Source organism: Phalangium opilio, unplaced genomic scaffold, assembly GCF_054372755.1.
Source record: "Phalangium opilio isolate 3A_F unplaced genomic scaffold, DU_Popi_V2 ptg000101l_1, whole genome shotgun sequence".
Lineage (NCBI taxonomy): Eukaryota > Metazoa > Arthropoda > Arachnida > Opiliones > Phalangiidae > Phalangium > Phalangium opilio.
The window spans coordinates 6,538,232-6,560,129 of NW_028324204.1; the positions used below are offsets into that span (position 1 = coordinate 6,538,232).

The window sequence follows — 21,898 nt, forward strand, 5'->3', positions numbered from 1 at the left end:
CGTACAGCGTAAACGTTTCTGCCAGAAATATGAAAATAATTAAAATAACAGACCAAACTGGCACTTTTTAACCGACAAAGCTGAATGCACTTGATATCAGATTTATGAACAATCGCTTATCCAATTCAGTCTTATTTTACATTACTTTTAATAGTATTAAATATAAAATTATTTATAATAATTTATTGTTGCATGAGAGGATATTTGAATATTTTCTCAAATAATGAAATCCTCGTTCATATTTTATTCTAGAACGCCATTACATATATATCGACGTTTTATGAGGCCATGGCTTTGGTCTGACGTCATCTATCGGCGCACTCAAAGAGGAAAAGCCTATTATCGAGCTATTGACGCGATGAACACTATTATAAACAAGACGGCCCAAGGGCTCGTAATAGTAGCCATATCGTACGAGTGAATAGCCCCTCTATACCCTACCCTAATGAGTGGATAACCCCTCTATACCTTACCCTAATGAGTGAATAGCGCTATCTTTTTCAATACTTAAATGATTTACCGTGCATAAAATCAGAGTGAATAGCCCCTCGATTCCCTACTCTAAAGTCTAAACAGTGATTAAATTATAACCGTATAAATTTACTTATGCTGTAATTCTAATATTCCGGCGAATCGAAGAACAGATAGTTTTTAGTGATAATCCCCTCGATGAGTTTAAAACATAGACTTATGCCGATGCACACTTATCGCATCTTATAAATTTCAAACAAGGACTTATGCCCAGAAACTTTTGAAAGAGAAAGTTTAGTTATAGTGATTACGCATTTTAGTGATTATCCCCTCGAATTACCTTTAGCAATGCTAAAATGATCAAACGCATAACGCTCATTTAACACTATGTTAGCTCTATCTAAACCCACATTTGAATTGACCGCAAACGTTCCAGTCAAACATAGCATAGATGGCGATAGCTACCGAACGAGAACGAAACACATGAAACGGGGAAAATCGTTATCTATTTAATTAGCACATAAATAAAAAGGAAATAAATATAAAAACCCCAAACATACAAATTCATAAGTATCCGACCCCACAGATAAAAATTCAAAAGTATCCGACCCCACAGATTAAGAGGTACCCCACCCCACATCACCCTGACATTTTAGAGATAAAAATAAATAATAAAAAACTCGGGGTTTCTATCAAGTCTCTATAGCTCAGTGGTAGAATTTCCGTCTACTACGTGAGCGACCCGGGTTCGAATCCCGGCTGCGATCTCAAAAAATTTTTAATTAAAATTAAATTTCTAACCGAGCCCAGTTACCCCTATGGGTGGGTTGTGGTAATATAAAGTTCATTTTAAGCTAAAATCTGACGATAACGATAGCGAAAACTCCGGCCACTACTGTTACTACTGTTACTACGGCTCGGGTCAAACTAAGAGCCTATCGTATACTACGATATGGCTAAAAAGGTCAGAAACATGGGGATAAAGGTTGTCAGTGTTTTTCAATTAGATCATTAAACTAATTCCGATATTAATAGTATAGAATATAGACAGGAAAGTCGCAGAAAATAAATTAAATAAAGGTTCTGAAAGTGACAAGATCGAGAAAGATGCTTCGAAATACCAACCACTTTTGGACTTTCTCATGGAAAAACATTCAGAGGATCCGACATTTACTGAAAAAGATGTGCATGATGAGCTGAAATTATTCATTTACGCGGTAAATCTTTTTTCCGATAAACTAGTGTAAATATTGCGCGTAATCATTGGTCGCAAATTTTTACTTCTATCCCTTACGAACCTGGTAAAAATGCGTTCAGTTAGAAGGTTTCATTGCTGTCTAGTCTTGATAATTTTCCTAAAACATTTTTCTTCGTGGAGAAGCGGATTAATTTAACTATCATATATTTATTTTTTTCACACCTTAAAAACCCATGGCCCTGTTTAGACGCAGCGTTTTTCAAATCGTAAATTTCAGTAAGTGACTATATATTGTAAAACAAACAATTTATTTTGCCGATACAGGAATTCCTCTCTCTTTCGCGTTCAAAATCATTCTACCTTTTAGTTACAATAATTCCATCACCTTACGCCCTTATAATGCGTATCGAAGAGAATTTTTATTCCGTCCAAAAAAGTATAATTGACTCAAAGTCGCCATCTAGGTCACTTTACAACAGCTGCCCACCACGAACTTTATCCATTCATTATAATTATCAATGTTCAGTTAACAAGGGGACACTACTTTTCTCTATCGATAGTGATAGTGCAATGGTCAAATCACTCTAGCTCGGCATTTCTATCCATTATCCACAAATTACTTATAAACAGAGTTGTGGATATAATACGATTTAACTCGTAAGTTCTGTGGATAATTTTCGATAAGGGATAAACATAAAATTACGTGGATAATGGATAGATAATGCCGAGCTCTACAAATCACAAGTTTAATATCACGCCTCTATTGTAGCATAACCTAACCAAGAAATAACCTAACCCTAACCGAACCAAACGATACCTAACCTAACCCAAACCGAACCGAACGATACCTGACCTAACCTAATCTAATCTAACCCTAACCGAACCGAACGATACCTAACCTAACCCAAACCGAACCGAACGATACCTGACCTGACCTAACCTAACCTAACCCTAACCGAACCGAACCGAACGATACGTAACCTAACCCTAACCGAACCAAACGATACCTGACCTAACCTAACCTAACCCTAACCGAACCGAACCGAACGATACGTAACCTAACCCTAACCGAACCAAACGATACCTGACCTAACCTAACCTAACCCTAACCGAACCGAACGATACCTAACCTAACCCAAACCGAACCGAACGATACCTGACCTAACCTAACCTAACCCTAACCGAACCGAACCGAACGATACGTAACCTAACCCTAACCGAACCGAACTATACCTAACCTAACCCGAACCGAACCTAACCTAATCAACAAGAAAATTAAAATGTTATTTTTTTGCAAACTGTGCGGAATTGGGTTTTGGTAAAAAATGTTGAACTAAAATTTCAATCTAAAAACTGTGCGCAAATGGGCTATAAAAAATGTACGGAATTGGGCTATGATTTTAGAAAATTGTGCGGAAATGGGCATCCTCGTTTGAAAGAACCCGCACCATCTTTCGCCCTTGACATCGATGTAGGGGTGGAGAAGGAAAGATTTGGAACTAGGAGGGTTGGCAGCACCACTGGATCCTAGACGTTGAAGTATAGCACCATCGTTATGTAATTCACTAGAACAGGCACTTTATATCTATTTCCGTTTACAATGCATAGGTTAGCGACAGCGCCCTGTACTAACAATTTCCTTTAGCCTCAGAGAGTTTTGATTTAAAAACCCCGGAGAAAATTTTTTTTTATCATTTAAAGAATTTATTAAATGAAGTTATTTTGCGGTGTTTTACTTATAAGAGGTCGAGAGCTTCAAACCTAAACCCCATAACCCCAGATTGAACTAAGGGCGTAGAATAAATATTGTTCGTATCATGAGTGAATCATATACTAGCTCCCTATAAGTTACTCAGTCACACTGGCCTAATGTATCCAGCATTTTCTTCCGAATAGTCGAGAGGAGGGGAGGCGGGTGAAAGTGATAGTAGACGGCGCCCTCTCTTAGGGCTTTGAAATTAATAAATCGAGAACTTGAAAGTGACGATAGTTCCAAATGGTAATAACGGTTTTGGAGGTTTGGTTTCTTTGATTCACATTCATTTTTTTGCCTCGTTAAAAATGAGTTGGACCTTACAACAGGCTTCGTTAAAAATGAGTTGGACCTTACAAAAGGCTTCGTTAAAAATGAGTTGGACCTTACAACAGGCTTCGTTAAAAATAAGTTGGACCTTACAACAGGCTTCGTTAAAAATGAGTTGGACCTTACAACATGCTTCGTTAAAAATGAGTTGGACCTTACAACAGGCTTCGTTAAAAATGAGTTGGACCCTACAACAGGCTTCGTTAAAAATGAGATGACTATTAAGTTGTTGTTTAGCTCTTATTTTTTCATAAAGTTTGGTTCTCTCACCATAAATAGTTCCTGCCTCTGAACGTTGCCCACGAAATAAAAATTCTTATTCCGCTCTGAATTTAAATGAGTTTCTTTCATTTGGCCTGTGTCAAAAAATATCCAAAATTTTGCCATTTTAATGCGCAAAAATAAAACTTCCTATTGCGCCAACCTTAACCCACTAAAATAATTTCAAAGATAAAATACGACTGTGAACCGCCCACAAACAATCACAACATTTCTGCTTATACTAACTACCTTTCAGTTCAAAGTTTCATTGGTTGATCCCCTTTTCCGGTTTTTTACCGGAAATACGTAAGCGCGGAAAGTAGTGTTATTTTCTCTCACTATAGGTAACACTTTTTTGGCGGAAAGAAAATGCTGGATACATAAGGCCAGTGTGGCTGAGTAACTTATAGGGAGCTAGTATATGATTCACTCATGTTCGTATAGATATTTTACATCCTTAGTTTATTGGGAGCAATAGAAAACCACTAGAATATAGCTCCTCTAATTTTCTGACAGCCGAGCGAAACTGCTATAGGGCTGTTCAGATAATTTGGAGTTTAGTATCATCAAACTTGATTGCAACAACTTTTCATCCTGTCACATGAAGGTGGACGATGAAAGCTACATCTATAGCTTTATTTGATCAAATAAAATTTTATGGTACCAACGGTTCCAAATAGCCAGAGTTTCATCTGATAAATATTATATCAAAAAAAAAAAACTGAAATTTTCAAATGAGATAAAATATACTTGGGGTAAAATAAAGCTTAAAAAGATATAGAACTTAAGTCTCTTTAATAAAAAGGGTCATGACACTGTTCATTTGAGTTTACTATGGACATTGTACCTTCTTGGACTGCATCCAGAAATACAGGGAAAAGCTCATGAAGAATTAAGCGAAAAATTTGGTGTTGCTTATCCTTCTATTACATGTGAAGATGCTAATCAACTTACTTATTTAGAAATGGTCTTAAAGGTATGTGCACGAATTTGATTATTTAAAAGAAGCATGAATGGAAAACATTCCTTATTGGGGTTGGGGCCTCGCTTCAAACTCCACAACCTTTTCTACGGAATATATTATCATAACCAGAAGTAATATAATAAACCTTCCTACGGGAGGGAATTGTACAAGACGGCAAAGGCGTAACGTTAAAACACGCGAGACATCCTCGAACCGCCAAATACCATATTCAGACACTATTGCACATGGACACTATTGCTAAACCATCTTTCGTAAGAAAGAGAGGATTCCTGATTTTGCTAGTAAATATTTACAAACGGTTATTTAGCGATAGATAATAACGTAATAATAATGTATGGTGTTAGGCATATACCTTGGCAAGGTGAGGGTATAATTTTATGCAAGACCTATGAAAATCCTAGAATCTAGTCACTACCTGATTTTTAATGATTGATTATCATCAAAATCAAAAAATACTGCAAGAATTACTTCTTCGGAAAAGTTTTACAATGAATCTGTGAAATTGACTAACGTAGCCGACGCAATCGCGAGACCAGAGTATGTATTACTACGCTCTACGCGGCCCTTTTTAATTTTACACGGAGTTTTAATTCCGGTAAAATTTAATAAAAGGACCAAGCGCCTGTCCCTGTGCCAGACGGGTACAAGATACGGAGAGAGCGTATACACGATTTGGAGAGGGAGAAGCTCTGATAGAAACGAATGAAAGCGTGACGTAGAGAGAGAACTGCCTGCCTGGTATATAAGTGAAAGGGGGAAGAGGAAGAGGGGGCGTCCCGCCCGGAGAGGAAAGAGAGGAAAGAAATTTATTTTAAATATCGCGGGCTTTCTGAGTGAAGGAAACAAGATGATAATTTTTCTTCGCTTTGTGCGCGTGATACATCAGATTATGCTGGATGGTTAGGTTCGGTTTCGTAAAATAGAGGGGACGGTTAGCGCTCGTAGTGTTTTCTGGTTAGGGGATCCAGGATTTTGTTTTAGATACATTGTTTGATTCGTATGGTTTTTAAAAATTATATTTTATTGGGGAGCACAATTTAGTTTCACTAATATTATTTGAAAAATGACGTTATTAGAAATTAAGGGGATACACGATTGTGTTTCAGAAATGGTTTTTAGTTGTACGATTTATTTTAATAATACCTTAGGGAGATCAACTATATGGCGGGCCACGTGAGCCGTGTAAAATTAGTATCATAAGTTTATAAGATATGTTCCATAAGTGTGTCACTCGTTAATGAGAGCTTGTCATGAAGTGACGTAGTTGAAACGTCATAGATTCTCGTAAAGCGACGCCTAGTGAGGGAGTATGGACTGCAAAACCGAGTGTAGTCAATTCTCGCGTCGTTCTTGAACTAGCTCTCATTAAGCCTCTAACATTACGAAGTATGGGTAGTGACATACTTATGGAACATATCTTATAAACTTATGTTAGTATTAAGGCCCAGCCCTTGGGCCATCTTGTTTTTGCAACTTTGTTTACGGTCGTATAAGTGCGCGGGGACATTCGCGGTGCGAGGATGGCTTGGGAAAAATTCGCCTATGTACACTTTTCTCCCGCAGGGAAATAAAACGCCTCTTAATTGGGTAGATAGCTCTCGTCTCGATTCGGAGAGGTATACAGTGTGGAAAAGATCAGAGTGCCCAAATTTTTCGGACATTTTATGAAAAAAAAACGCGAGATCAACGAGGAAATTAATTGTAGTACATTTTCCAGACTCATGGAAATTTAATTAAAGAATTATCTGGCATCCACTAAACAAATCGTTCATGTAGTTTCAAATTATCACAAAAATGAGAATTTGTAAGAAATCAATACAATAATGTTAATGAAAAATTAGATTTTGTATGATATCATAAATTCTGCAAGATTAATCCTGTGACAAACAGGAAATTAATGCCCTTTAGCGCAAATGTTCGATGTCTCTACCATCTTGATGTAGACATTCTTCAAGCCTACTGGCCATTGATTCGCGGGCGTGGCGAAGCATTCCTGGGGTGATGTTGGCAATGGCGATTCTAATTCTGGCTTTAAGGTCGTCGGGTGAATCTGTTTCAGTTGCGAATACCTTTCCGTTGAGGAAGAAATCTAACGGAGTTAGGTCAGGAGACCTTGGAGGCCAGGGCGTTGGTCCACCCCTACCAATCCATCGGTTAGGAAACTCCTTATTCAGCCACTCTCTTACGGGTACGGCGAAGTGCGGTGGCGCCATCCTGTTGAAACCACATATCCCTCACTACTGCCAAGGGTAAATTATTAATGGCATCAGTAAATTCTTGACGCCAAAACTTCAATTAACGTTTCCCGGTGATGTTCTCGTCAAAAAAGAATGGCCCAATGATTCTGTCGCCAATGATGCCAACCCACACATTGGTTTTCAAACGCATCTGATAATAATGCTCCCCAAGCCAGTGAGGATTTTGCTGCGACCAATAGTGAAGGTTATGTCGGTTGACTGTTCCATCTTGATGGAATGTAGCTTTGTCAGAGAACATAACCTTGCTAAGGAAACCTGGCATTTGTTCATCGAGGAACCGCATTTGCATACAAAAGTCCTGACGCCTAAGATAGTCATCCTGTAGGTGATTTCTAAAAGGATGGAATCGGTTAAAGAATTCTCTGGCATCCACTAAACAAATCGTTCATGTAACTTCAAATAATCACAAAAATGCAAAATTTTAATAAATCAATACAATAATGTTAATGAAAAATTTACTTTTTATCATAAATGTTGCAATGTGCTTGTAACGACAACAAAAAAACACCTACTGCCATGAAAGGCAGAACTATTGCGGCTGTTAACAAGGGTCAATGTGCATTAAGGGTTATTTTTTAGGTTTGTGGCCTCTAGGCCGTAAATACGAGGTTATCTTACGGTAGTTTACTTCGGAAGTGTGCCCCACCTACGAATTAAATTAGCTTGGTACTTCGTTATGATGGCGCGTTTTACTAATCGCGAAAAGTTCGATATGATTTACGTTATGGGTGAATGCCGAGGAAATTCTCGCCTGACAGTTATTTAGTACACCGAACGCTTTCCGAACCGAAGGCCACCTGCTCGAAGGACTTTTGGTAAGCTAGAAGCTAACCTACTAGCAGAAGGTAGCTTTACGGTTCAAAAAACGTCAACGTAGGGTTGACCGGATAGTTGGAAACAAAGCCCGAGAGATGGACATTGTGGCAAGGTTCGAGGTCGACCCTCACACCAGCAGTAGAGCGGTACGAGACGAGTGTGGCATTAGCCATCGTACATATCTGTCCATTTTGCATCGGAACCGATTCATCCTTATCGAAATCACCTACACCAAGCGATAACAGGGGATGACTATCTTAGGCGTCAGGACTTTTGTATGCCAATGCGGTTCCTCGATGAAGAAATTCCAGGTTTACTTAGCAAGGTTATGTTCTCTGACGAAGCTACATTCCATCAAGATGGAACAGTCAACAGACATAACTTTCACTATTGGTCGCAGCAAAATCCTCACTGGTTTCGGGAGCATTATTATCAGGTGCGTTTGAAAACCAATGTGTGGGTTGGCATCATTGTCGACAGAATCATTGGGCCATTCATTTTTGACGAGAAAATCACCGGGCAACGTTAATTGAAGTTTTTGCGTCAAGAATTTACTGATGCCATTAATAATTTACCCTTGGCAGTAGTGAGGGATATGTGGTTTCAACAGGATGACGCCACCGCACTTCGCCGTACCCGTAAGAGAGTGGCTGAATAACGAGTTCCCTAACCGATGGATTGGTAGGGGTGGACCAACTTCCTGGCCTCCAAGGTCTCCTGACCTAACTCCGTTAGATTTCTTCCTCAAGGGAAAGGTATACGCAACTGAACCAGATTCACCCGACGACCTTATAGCCAGAATAAGAATCGCCATTGCCAACATCACCCCAGGAATGCTTCGCCACGACCGCGAATCAATGGCCAGTAGGCTTGAAGAATGTCTACATCAAGATGGTAGAGACATCAAACATTTGCGCTAAAGGGCATTAATTTCCTGTTTGTTACAGGATTAATCTTGCAAAATTTATGATATCTTACAAAAACTAATTTTTCATTAACATTATTGTATTGATTTCATACAAATTCTCATTTTTGTGATAATTTGAAACTACATGGACGATTTGTTTAGTGGATGCCAGAGAATTCTTTAATTAAATTTCCATGAGTCTGGAAAATGTACTACAATTAATTTCCTCATTGAACTCGAGTTTTTATTGTTATAAAATGTCCGAAAAATGTGGGCACTCTGATCTTTTCCACACTGTATTTTGGTTTACCAACTTGTTTTCTTTAACATTACGGGAGGGTGTGGATTCTTCTGGAATTTATTTGACTAGAACATCGTCGTTGGATTCTGAAAGAATTGTACCCCTGTGAAACTGATTACCGAAGAAAATAACTTTTTGAAATTAATCCTTTATCAACAATTAGATAAGCTACCCAACGTAGCCTGCGTGTTTTAAAGAACTATTAAACGGGAAGCATTTCCTGCCTATTTCGACCCTGAACACTTAAAATTGTCTGTGCCCACCCTTTTGAAATATCTCAATGATGTGGTTTTTATGACTTTCAATTCCAATGAATAAATATCAATCCTTTTTTGAATTTATTCGGCTTTATTTCTTTTATTACTCTCAGGAATCTCATCGATTGTATCCTCCAATTCCTGGAATTTCGAGAACAATGACTGATGACTTAAAAACTGGTAAGTACTGGTGATGGAAACCAAAACCAAGGTTAAAATAAAAAAAATTTCATTAAATTAAGTACAAAATCGCTCGCCGGAAAATGACTTTAAAAAGTCTCACACCCACACATTGATATGCCTTTAAATCAAATGCAATTTCATAATGAAATTTTCATCCTTATTCACTTATCCAATGTCAGGCCTTCCACCAAAGGTTCACTCAATTGCGGGTTTTCCTATCATTTATTGTGAATCAATCGCCTTATATACCCAAAATTTCCAAACATTGTTAAAGAGGCATACGCTTGAATACAAACTTCAACAATAACTATGTTTGAAATGATTATTAGGAATAAAGTTTCTTAAAAATATTTAACTAGAATTAAGGTAAATTAATGACGATTAAAATAATTAATATCAATTATATTCATTTATTTATTGAAGAGAAACCACTTAATTGCGTCTCGACTCGGAGAGGTTTATTTTGGTTACCTAACTTGTTAAAGGACTTCATTCAATTTACAAATTTTGAGAAAACCGTAATCAACTATACATACAATTATAAACATCATTTATCCCGATCAATTTATTTCCATGAACTCCCATTGAAACACCGTTAAAATGTTTTACGCCTTTATAGCTAATTTCGAAATACCGAAAGAAACGCCGGTGACTGTCAACATCTTCAAAATTCATCGGGATCCAGAAATATATCCTGATCCGGAGAAATTCATACCCGAGAGATTCTTACCGGAGATTTCTACTCGAATGAAGACGTACACCTACATGCCATTCTCAACTGGACCAAGAGACTGCATAGGTTAGCAATAGGGGAGTGCGAATACCACTTTTTGGGAATCGAACCGGTTACCGAATACCAAAACATTTTAATTATCAAATACCGAATCGAATAGTTTATTCCAAATCGTATACCGAATAGTTAGGCCTTGGTATATTTTTTATTTAGAGATTAATTTCGAATAGTTAAGCCTAGTATTCGCGAATGCAAAGCAAGGAGAAATTCATACCCGAGAGATTCTTACCGGAGAAATTCATACCCGAGAGATTCTTACCGGAGATTTCTACTCGAATAAAGACGTACACCTACATGCCTTTCTCAACTGGACCAATAGACTGCATAGGTTAGCAATAGGGGAATGCGAATACCACTTTTTGGGTATCGAACCGGTTACCGAATACCAAAACATTTTTATCATCAAATACCGAATCGAATAGTTTATTCCAAATTGTATACCGAATAGTTAGGCCTTGGTATATTTTTTATTAAGAGATTAATTTCGAATAGTTAAGCCTAGTATTCGCGAATGCAAAGCAAGGAGAAAAACATTTAGAAGCTCCTAAATTTCAAAATACCTCTCCTCATTGTTGGCCAAATGTTGCTTAAAATTTTCTTAGGCACTTGCCGGTAGTTTTTGATGGGAGACAAATAAAATTGGAATGATATTTTTTAAAATAAGGTGGGTCTCTCTAGTGCCAAGGACCGAAATTTATTGTAGTCGAACTTTGACCAAATATTCAGTTCGGTATTCGATATTCGTATCGAATAGTGAAAATGGGCTTATCGAATACCGTATCGCATTCAGAGCTGTGCTAATTAGCTGACAACTAATTGAATTAGAATTAGTAATTAGGGAAATATTTATGAACTAATTAATTAGTCAATTAGCAATTAGGGAAATATTTATGAACTAATTAATTAGCCAATTACCAATTAGACATAGAAACTAATTCAATTCAATTAGAAATTAGACATTTATTTATCAAACTAATTAATTAGAATTACTATTTTCTAATTAAGGTAAAAAAGAAACCATGAGTAAATATAAAAGTTTAAAAGTGCCCATGGATTTAGTACTTTGGTAATGCAAAGTTTAATGTTTTAATGCCCTGTAAAAACGGGTACGGAAGCCATGAATTATTCTCGAAAAATGAGACAGGCCTCGAGCCTTCCGTCATGTTAAAATTTGTCTCATTTATTCATTTTCTTGCCACAGTTCCTATAATTGACTCCTGAGTAGTAAATACATGCGCACTGCTATTAATACGAGTAGGTAAAACAGTCGTAATTTCGAAATGGGGCAGTTGCGAAGTACGAAATTTTCTACTAGTACTATAGTATTCTCTCATATTTGAGGAGCTGAAAAATTTAGAGCAGCACTATGGTTTCCTCATCGATATAATAAGGCTTTTTCATATTCAAATAGATGAATCAAGAGTTTATTCCTCGATTTTTTTACAACAATTTGGCGTAAAAGATTAATTGAAAATCCAATTGGCTAATTAGTTACTCCTAAATCTAATTAAATTTTAATTAGATAATTACCTTTCCGATTCATACTAATTAATTAGAATTACTTCTCAATTAGCACTAAGGTAATTAAAATTCAATTACCATTTTCAATTAGTAAATGTTGCTAATTAATTAGAAATTCAATTGGCTAACTAATTAATTAGCACAGCTCTGATCGCATTATGGTATCTTCCCATTGCGCAGAATTCCATTAGACCGAATTCCCATCAGACCGAATCCCGCCAATATTTTTAATGAAATTAGCCCAACGGCGGGTTTGGTTTTCACAATTCAAACGACTTTATTTGTCGAAAACAGCGACCCCAAAAATGCTATGTAGTTTAATTTCTATTAATGTCGTTTTTAATGAAAGCGTTTTAAATATATTTTTACTGCCTTGGAAACGCCACCATTTGTTTAAGTTAGGCTAGTAATATTTTATAAATCAATTAAAAACGTAACGCCTTTTCCAAAATATTGATGTTTATCTTCATTGACTTCTCAAATAATATGCCTTTTCCAAAATATTACTGTTAGGTTAGGTTTGGTTAGGAGTTCGTCTCTTCCTCTTTGGAGCGGTTATACACTTCAATTATATTAAAACGGCTTAAAGTATTTTCAGGATGAATAGAACATAAAACACCACTATTTGGTTAAGCTTGGTTAGTATTATTTTATAAATCTTTTGACAATGTTACGCCTTTTCCAAAATATTGATGTTTATCTTCATTGATTTCTCAAATAATATGCCTTTCCCAAATAATTACTGTTAGGTTAGGTTTGGTTAGGAGGACGTTTCTTCCTCTTTGGAGCGGTTATGCACTTCAAGTATATTAAAACGGCTTGCTTTAAAGTATTTTCCTGATGAATATAACATCAAATCATAAATAAATATTAGAAATTGGTTTTATTATGTCATATTTTGCTTATTTATTACTATTTTGTTCTTACAATCCTTAGTTTTAAAATAATTATTTAGAAAATGCTTGGATCTTGCGTTCATTTTACGTAGGTCTTAAATTGTTTTAAGTTAATTTAATTTTTGCTAACAAAGATAAAATCTTTGATTTCCCGGGATTTTATTTATTTAAATTCCATCGGGAAAAACCCGAAGTGCGGGTTTTTCGGTGCAATGGGATTGTCCCATTGGACCGAATCATAAATCCGCCAAAGTGCGGGTTTTTCGGTCGAATGGGACTGGTTTCGGTTGATTGGGATTCGGCGCAATGGAAGTGAAGCTCGAATTATTCGGTTCGGTATTCGATCGAATTATTCCATTGAAACCGTTAACTGCACACTACTAGTTAGAAATAACATGCATATATAAAGTAAAAACAAGCTGGGAGTATGAACTGACGGGAAGAATCTGTGTTATTTTGTGAAAAAGATACTTTATCATTTATCTTAACAAAGGGTTAAACATATTTAACTGTGTCACGATGTAGGTTTCGTTGTTGCTTACTTGCTTTCCTATATTCTGAATGGGGAGCCCTCACATTGCCGTACGAGCGAATCCCATAATAGAGGTCATCATAACCGCGGTTTCCCGAAAACGTATTTCCATATACAACGGTTTTCGTAAACGTTGCGTACCGTTACAGTAGTTACCAAAAGAGCAATACAACCGAGAAGTGAAAAACGATAGTCCTTTATGATGGTGTAACTACATATTAATTTTAGTTGAATAATTTCAATAAATTACAGACCTAATGTCATTTTAAGAAACTTCAGACTCAAACCATAGCCATAACATGACCTATGAGTCAAAACGTTTCGGAACTCTCCCGGTAGGGGTGACGACAGGTGATGCTTATCATTGCAGTCCATATAAGTTTAATGGCCTTAGTTATGAACGCTTCTGTTAGTGCTCTTTGCTAGGACTCCCATTACTGTTGTTGGGTAAGACTAGTGAAAATATCTTTAAAACTCGTCAAATCCTTGGTGAAATAACCCTGAAACCGAGTCTAATCCCAGGTTAAATAACCATTAAACGTAGGAACTAGCCTCCGAACAAGGGGCGGAAATAAAAAAGAAACATTCTAATAGGACATGTGTCCAGTGATACCCCCTTTGACTGGAAAATTTATAGGACATTGTCCACTGAAGTGAGGAAAAATTGTGTCGCATCTTAGTCAAGCTATCAAAACTTCGGAAAAATTTACTGGTCAACCGTCCAGTGACCACCATATAGTCTGGAGGATCACTGTCGATTTTCAATAAAATCTTGCACTTTTTCAAGAAAGCATGAAACTTGGTATAAAGCAGAGCTGTGCTAATTAATTAGTTAGCTAATTGAATTTCTAATTAATTAGCAACATTTACTAATTGAAAATGGTAATTGAATTTTAATTACCTTAGTGCTAATTGAGAAGTAATTCTAATTAATTAGTATGAATCGGAAAGGTAATTATCTAATTAAAATTTAATTAGATTTAGGAGCAACTAATTAGCCAATTGGATTTTCAATTAATCTTTTACGCCAAATTGTTGTAAAAAATCGAGGAATTAACTCTTGATTCATCTATTTGAATATGAAAAAGCCTTATTATATCGATGAGGAAACCATAGTGCTGCTCTAAATTTTTCAGCTCCTCAAATATGAGAGAATACTATAGTACTAGTAGAAAATTTCGTACTTCGCAACTGCCCCATTTCGAAATTACGACTGTTTTACCTACTCGAATTAATAGCAGTGCGCATGTATTTACTACTCAGGAGTCAATTATAGGAACTGTGGCAAGAAAATGAATAAATGAGACAAATTTTAACATGACGGAAGGCTCGAGGCCTGTCTCATTTTTCGAGAATAATTCATGGCTTCCGTACCCGTTTTTACAGGGCATTAAAACATTAAACTTTGCATTACCAAAGTACTAAATCCATGGGCACTTTTAAACTTTTATATTTACTCATGGTTTCTTTTTTACCTTAATTAGAAAATAGTAATTCTAATTAATTAGTTTGATAAATAAATGTCTAATTTCTAATTGAATTGAATTAGTTTCTATGCCTAATTGGTAATTGGCTAATTAATTAGTTCATAAATATTTCCCTAATTGCTAATTGACTAATTAATTAGTTCATAAATATTTCCCTAATTACTAATTCTAATTCAATTAGTTGTCAGCTAATTAGCACAGCTCTGGTATAAAGTTAGTTTGAAGTATATTACGTCAATTAAAGATTGAAGGCATTCCGTATCTCTGTTGTGACAGCCGTGACAAGCCGTCAAAGCGGCCGTGAAATTGTAAACTCACCTAACATCATTTTAGGCAGCGCCCCTCGAGATACGCCGCCTTCGAGCTATAGAGAAAATGTAGGGGTCGTGTATAAAGCAAAAATCTCTCCGATTCGTAGGAGCTTAGTAAGGAATGAAAGAAATTTTCAATAGAAAATCAAACCACGCGCTACAAAATGAAAAAAAAAAATAATTTAACTCTTAACTGCTATTACTGAACATTTTACAATAACAATTTGGCAACATAATTAAAGGCATAATTTCGCATAAGCACAACGCCAAGTAACACCTGTTACTATTATTAATATAAATATTTAACCATAAATATTATTAGAGTTGTAAGCAATTTTTTTGATCATTAATGTTTAAAACCCTCTATGGGTTTCGGAAATTGTTTTATAGCCAACTGCTTTAAATCTATTTTCATAATTTCATTTTTTTGACATTAGAAGCATATTTCCCAGTTTATCTCGGTTTCTTCGTTTCCTTTTAACTTTAGAGAATCGTCTTTCACTAACACGAACTTGTTCATAGTTAAGCCGAAGTATAATTTAACTTGGATTTAACTACGACGGGAGCTAAAATTTACTTTTATAAAAGGAAAATTCCGGTAACTTCATAGTGTACCACGCTCTGCACTATACAACTATGATATGAAGTCTTGATATTTCTTGTCATGCAAGAGATCACTAAAACCCCGTAAATAAACTAAAAAACCAGAAAAACATCCATTCTATCACTGCAATACTTAATTTACCATGAAGTTACAACTTAACAAGCATTAATTAGCAGTATTGGGATACCGAATTTCTAACTGAGTGCCTGTATCATAAAAATATTTTTCGATCTTTAAAATGTGAAGAATAATTAAAATGTTTTCAAATTATTACTTAAAAACGTTGACAGTTGCTTATTCTTAAATGTTGCGAAATTATAAATTTAATATTGTTGCGAAATTATAACTTAAATTATGTTGCGAAATTGTGACTCTAATTATGTTGCCAAATTGTGACTTTAATTATGTTGCGAAATTGTGACTAATTATGTTGCGAAATTGTTACTTCAAAATGTTCCGGCTTTCATGTATAAGGAGTGTTTTTAATTGGAAGTAACTTTTTTCCAATTGTGTTTACTGCTATGAAAATGGAATACATTTAAACCATAGAGGGTTTTACACATGAATGATTAAAAAAATTGTTTATAACTCTAAATATATTTATGGTTAAATAGTTTTATTAATAATAGTAACAGGTGTTACTTGGAGTTGTGCTTATGCGAAATTATGCCTTTAATTATGGTTCCAAATTGTTATTGTAAAATGTTCAATAATAGCAGTTAAGAATTAAATTATTTTTTTCATTTTGTAGCGCGTGGTTTGATTTTCTATTGAAAATTTCTTTCATTCCTTACTGAGCTCCTACGAATCGGAGAGATTTTTGCTTTATACACGACCCCTACATTTTCTCCATAGCTCGAAGGCGGCGTATCTCGAGGGGCGCTACCTAAAATGATATTAGGTGAGTTTACAATTTCACGGCCGCTTTGACGGCTTGTCACGGCTGTCACAACAGAGATACGGAATGCCTCCAATCTTTAATTGACTTAATACTTCAAACTAACTTTATACCAAGTTTTATGCTTTCTTGAAAAAGTGCATGATTATTTCAGCTATCCTCCAGACTATTAGCTTTTAAAAAAATTATGGGATATTTAAAAATTTTATTGGACAATGTCCAGTGTCCTATGCCTATTTCCTGTCCTGCTCCGAAACCGCTTTTAGTGGAATAGCATTTGTAATTAAATTTCTCGAGTATCAGTTTTCTTTACACTTAGGAAGCATTTTCACTCGCCGAGTATAGTTTTGTCTTAAATCAATCAAACTTTAAAAAGTGAAATTTTCTATTGTTATAACTATGACTTAATTAATTTTAGTAATCAATTTGAATTATGGTTTCATCTGATAAAATTTAAGCCGCATTTACACGAGACACTTTGGAACCTTTTTCAACCGTTTTGGAAAGGCCTAACACTTTTTAAAAAATAATATTTGCATTTTCTCGTGAAAGATCTCTGGTTTTATCAACTTAATATTCTTTTAGGTACATTCCAAAACGGTTTAAAACGGTTTCAAAGTGTCTCGTGTAAACGCGGCTTTAGCGCTTTTTATGCTAACCGGCGCGGCCATGGTTTTTAAAGAACTTGAAATCGGAAAGACATATAGCTACGTAAAACCGATCTAGCTTTGTGGAAGACTTCCTCATCTACGTAGTTGCACAGCAATATGTTTCTTTAAATAACACTCTTTGCAAAAACACTCGTATAGAATATTTCCGTGTATTTTTTTTTTGAACCTAGCCATTCACTAATACTATGTTAATTTAGAGTAATAATAAATATAACACGTACATTTTTTTCTAGGTAAACAACTGGCTATACTCGTCGAGAAAGTAGTTCTTTCTCATTTGCTATTAAATTATAAGTTCGAGTCACTTGATCCGAGAGACAAAGTGTTGCTTAACTCTGCTTTATCGTTGAATCCAAAATCCACTATCCGTTTGAAATTGCACCAAAGATCAATTACCAAATAAGCACATTCATACGGTATGAAAGACATGCTAAATTCAGACACCTGGTTTAAAAATTGTATGTTTATTTAATAATGCCTGTTTATTTTGCTGAAAAATATTTACAGTTACTTAAAATGTAAACGAGCGACCATTAGTTTATAAAATAAGAAACACAGAACACTTTCTCTTGTGTTATTTGAAGATTAATTTATCGTAGAAATCAATTCAATGGATAAATTAATCAAAAATGTCTTGATTAGAATCAAGACCTAAAAAGTATCGATAAGACAGGTTATCACTTGACTGAAGGATCAGATATTAATTTTTCTTTTTAATTGAAACTTAAAGGCATGCTTAAGAAAAAACAACGTTCCATTACCGTTTTCCGTTGAAATAACTTATTTTACTGGTAATCAATTTCAAAAACTTACTGATCTCGGCTTTTCGACCACAATTCCATTCCCCGAAAGCATTTTATCATTACATTAATTACTTTTGAGAGAGTACGTGTTTGGACTTGCGTTTTAAAAGGTTTCTAAAGACGTTACATCCCCATTCGTGCCCGGCACGCTTCGCAGTGGAACATTTTAATTATTCTAAAACCAATGGCGGCAAATTCAATAGGGACAGTAAGATTTTTACTCGTGGTTTTGCAAAATTATGTAATATCAAGTGTACTTTAGTCAACCGTCATATTGTTCTTTCTCATAGTTCAGGGCATGATCAGTTTTACTCCCAATTTCACTCTCTAGTTTGTAACAATAGTTAGAGACTATTTGATATGGCACGTCACAACATACATTTGTAAATTCTAAGTAGCACAAAAGGAAAAAGAATCCAATTTTTTTCTATTTTGGTTTGAAATAAATAAACTCATGATAGTTGTTATAACGAACTGAAAGTCAAGGGAATGACACCGGTAATGAGCAGCAAAAAGAGAGGAAAGTTTGCTTCAAGTTAGCAGAGGGAGATGGTAGTGTTAATAGCTATATCCCAACATCCTCAGCGTTTAGATGATGCATCACAAGGTACACTGGGAGAGTTAAAGTGCTAAACGTCGCACATGATGATATTTCAACTCCAGTTTACATCAATTGTCCCTGGTCGTAATAGTAGCGGGTTAAGCTCAGGTCCCGTTAGTCTCAAAAGGGTTATTTGGTGCTGTAACTTTTAAAAGGTTTTTGTCATGGCTAAATAGACCGCTATTACAGTTTTTTATTGTTTTATCTCCCAAAAGTAATTATTGTAATGATAAAATATTTTCGGGGAATGGAATTGTGGTCGAAAAGCCGAGATAAGTAAATTTTTGAAATTGATTACCAGTAAAATAAGTTATTTCAACGGAAAATGGTAATGGAACGTTGTTTTTCCTTAAGCATGCCTTTTAGTTTCAATTAAAAAGAAAAATTAATATCTGATCCTTCAGTCAAGTGAAACCTCAGTCTTATCGATACTTTTTAGGTCTTGATTCTAATCAAGACATTTTTGATTAATATCTGCTCCTTCAGTCTTCATTTTAATTAAGATTGTTAAGAAACTGCTTTACATTTTCAAAATCTGCACTAAGCAGAAACATATATAAAGGGGACCGTAACTTTAGCTCAATCCGACTTTTATTTATAATGATACTTCAATAAAAAACGTAAAGCAAAATATTCATGTTTAGCTTCTTTGACATCTCAAATAATATGCCTTTTCCAAAACATTACTGTTATGTTAGATTAGGTTTGGTTTGGTTGAGTTAGGTTAATATTTTATAAATCATTTAACTATGCTACGCCTTTTCCAAAATATCTATGTTTGGCTTCTTTGACTTCTCAAATAATATGCCTTTTTCAAAACATTACTGTTATGTTAGGTTAGGTTTGATTTGGTTAAGTTAGGTATTTCGGTATATCTTTGGGAACGAATAGGTTTTTTTAAGGGTTATGGTTTTCATATCTAAAAAACCAATATTCGAAAATGTCTAGTTAATACTCTAAAACTGCAGTCAAAACCATGTAACGTGATAAATATTACTTAAAATAATAAAAAAAATCTACGATTCCCTTTAAAAAGTAAATTTTCGGGGATCTGAAAGTATTTGGTTCTTCTAAACTAAAGTAGGTGCTTAATATTTTACAGAATGTTCGCGTATGGTGCTCAATTTCTTTGACCATTATTTTATTATAAGTCAGAGAAATTGTTAGCTTACAAAGATACAATCTCTGCGCTCCCGGGAATTAAATTCATTTTAGTTCCATCGGGTGTATATGCGCATGGACCGAAACCAGGAGAAGTGCGGGTTTTCGCATTCGCTCCAATGGGACTGTCCCATTGGACCGAATCCGCCAAAAGTGCGGGTTTTTCGGTTGATTGGGACTGGTTTCGGCCGAATGCGATTCGGTCCAATGGGTCAGAGCCTTCCAGACAGGAATGAGCTCAGTCTTCAAGAATCAGAAATTAATTCACAGTGACCAGCGTCCGTACAAATGCGATATTTGCGATTATCGTACCCAAACGCGCAGGAATTTAAAGAGACACGTATTGACGCACAGTGACCAGCGTCCATTCAAATGCGATATTTGCGATAATCGTTCCCGAAGGCGAGGTCATTTAAAGAGACACGTATTGACGCACAGTGATTAGCGCCCATTCAAATGCGATATTTGCGATTATCGTTCCAAAGACGAGATGTTTTAAAGCAACATGTCGCATCTCATAGTGACGAGCGTCCGTACAAATGCGATATTTGTGAGTATCGCTCCAAAACACGCGTGGATTTAAAGAAACACGTCTTGACGCACACTGATGAGCGTCCATTCAAATGCAATATTTGCGATTATCGTTCCCAAAGACGAGATGTTTTAAAGCAACATGTTGCATCTCACAGTGACGAGCGTCCGTACAAATGCGATATTTGTGAGTATCGCTCCAAAACACGTGTGGATTTAAAGAAACACGTCTTGACGCACACTGATGAGCGTCCATTCAAATGCAATATTTGCGATTATCGTTCCCAAAGACGAGATGTTTTAAAGCAACATGTCGCATCTCATAGTGACGAGCGTCCGTACAAATGCGATATTTGTGAGTATCGCTCCAAAACACGCGTGGATTTAAAGAAACACGTCTTAACGCACACTGATGAGCGTCCATTCAAATGCAATATTTGCGATTACCGTACCCGAACACGCAGGAATTTAAAGATGCACGTCTCGACGCACACTGATGAGCGTCCATTTAAATGCGATATTTGCGATTATGGCTCCCAAAGGCGAGATTATTTAAAGAAGCACGTATTGACTCACAGTGACGAACGTCCGTTTAAGTGTACGTTTTGTGATTTCGCAGCCAGATTGAAACATGTACTAAGAAAGCACATTGCTACACTTCATCCGTTAAAATCTCGAATTGGACGAAAAACTCGGAAAACAGTCTCGTTAAGACGGAAAAACGATAGCGATCAATCAAACAGTGTTGCAGACTTTGGGTGTCCATTAAAATTCAAACCAGACGACAAACAGGGACGGATGACAAATATAAACGATGATTCTCTCAATGAAACTGACCAGTCAAAACAAGTCGAAATTCATTCAGAATCAGAACCTGATGAACCCGGAAACGCGAGGAAATCTAAATGTACTTATTCAAAACATATCGGTTCCAACATCAACCAAGTAATTTCATTAAATACTTCGCCTTCCAAGTGCGAATTTAATGCTGTATGTGAAAGTCCAACCACAATTTCCAAGGAAGTAAAGAAAGAACCAGAACCTTTATCGAGTGATAATGTTAGTTCAGAGTTTCACTTAAATCGTTTCAAATTGGAAAACGAAGCTGCAACGCCTCTCCCAGTGAACGAAGTGATTTATTGCCCAGATCCTGACGCTTCGAGTTTAGAATCGAGTGTAAAATGGGAAGAACCAATTAATCACCTGAAGAATGAGTTCGGTTTGGATATCGATGAAAATCAGTTTACCAACAAACATTGTTCTATTATTTTGACGAAATTGGAAGATTCAGGGAATTATGTTGGATGCTATTACATAAAAATGAAAGAACCACCTTACCTTTACGAGGCGGTTAAAGTTAATTTGAATA

General features: G+C 35.8%; 1 protein-coding gene across 1 annotated transcript; it reads left to right on the top strand.

Moving 5' to 3' along the window:
• The first annotated feature begins 3,032 nt into the window (after nt 1-3,032).
• LOC149631179 (cytochrome P450 4V2-like) lies at nt 3,033-10,524 on the top strand. Its single transcript, XM_089851226.1, has 4 exons — nt 3,033-3,176; nt 4,819-4,989; nt 9,651-9,717; nt 10,340-10,524. The coding sequence occupies exons 1-4, from the start codon at nt 3,033-3,035 to the stop codon at nt 10,522-10,524; spliced, it is 567 nt and encodes a 188-aa protein (XP_089707352.1).
• Nucleotides 10,525-21,898: the final 11,374 nt, after the last annotated feature.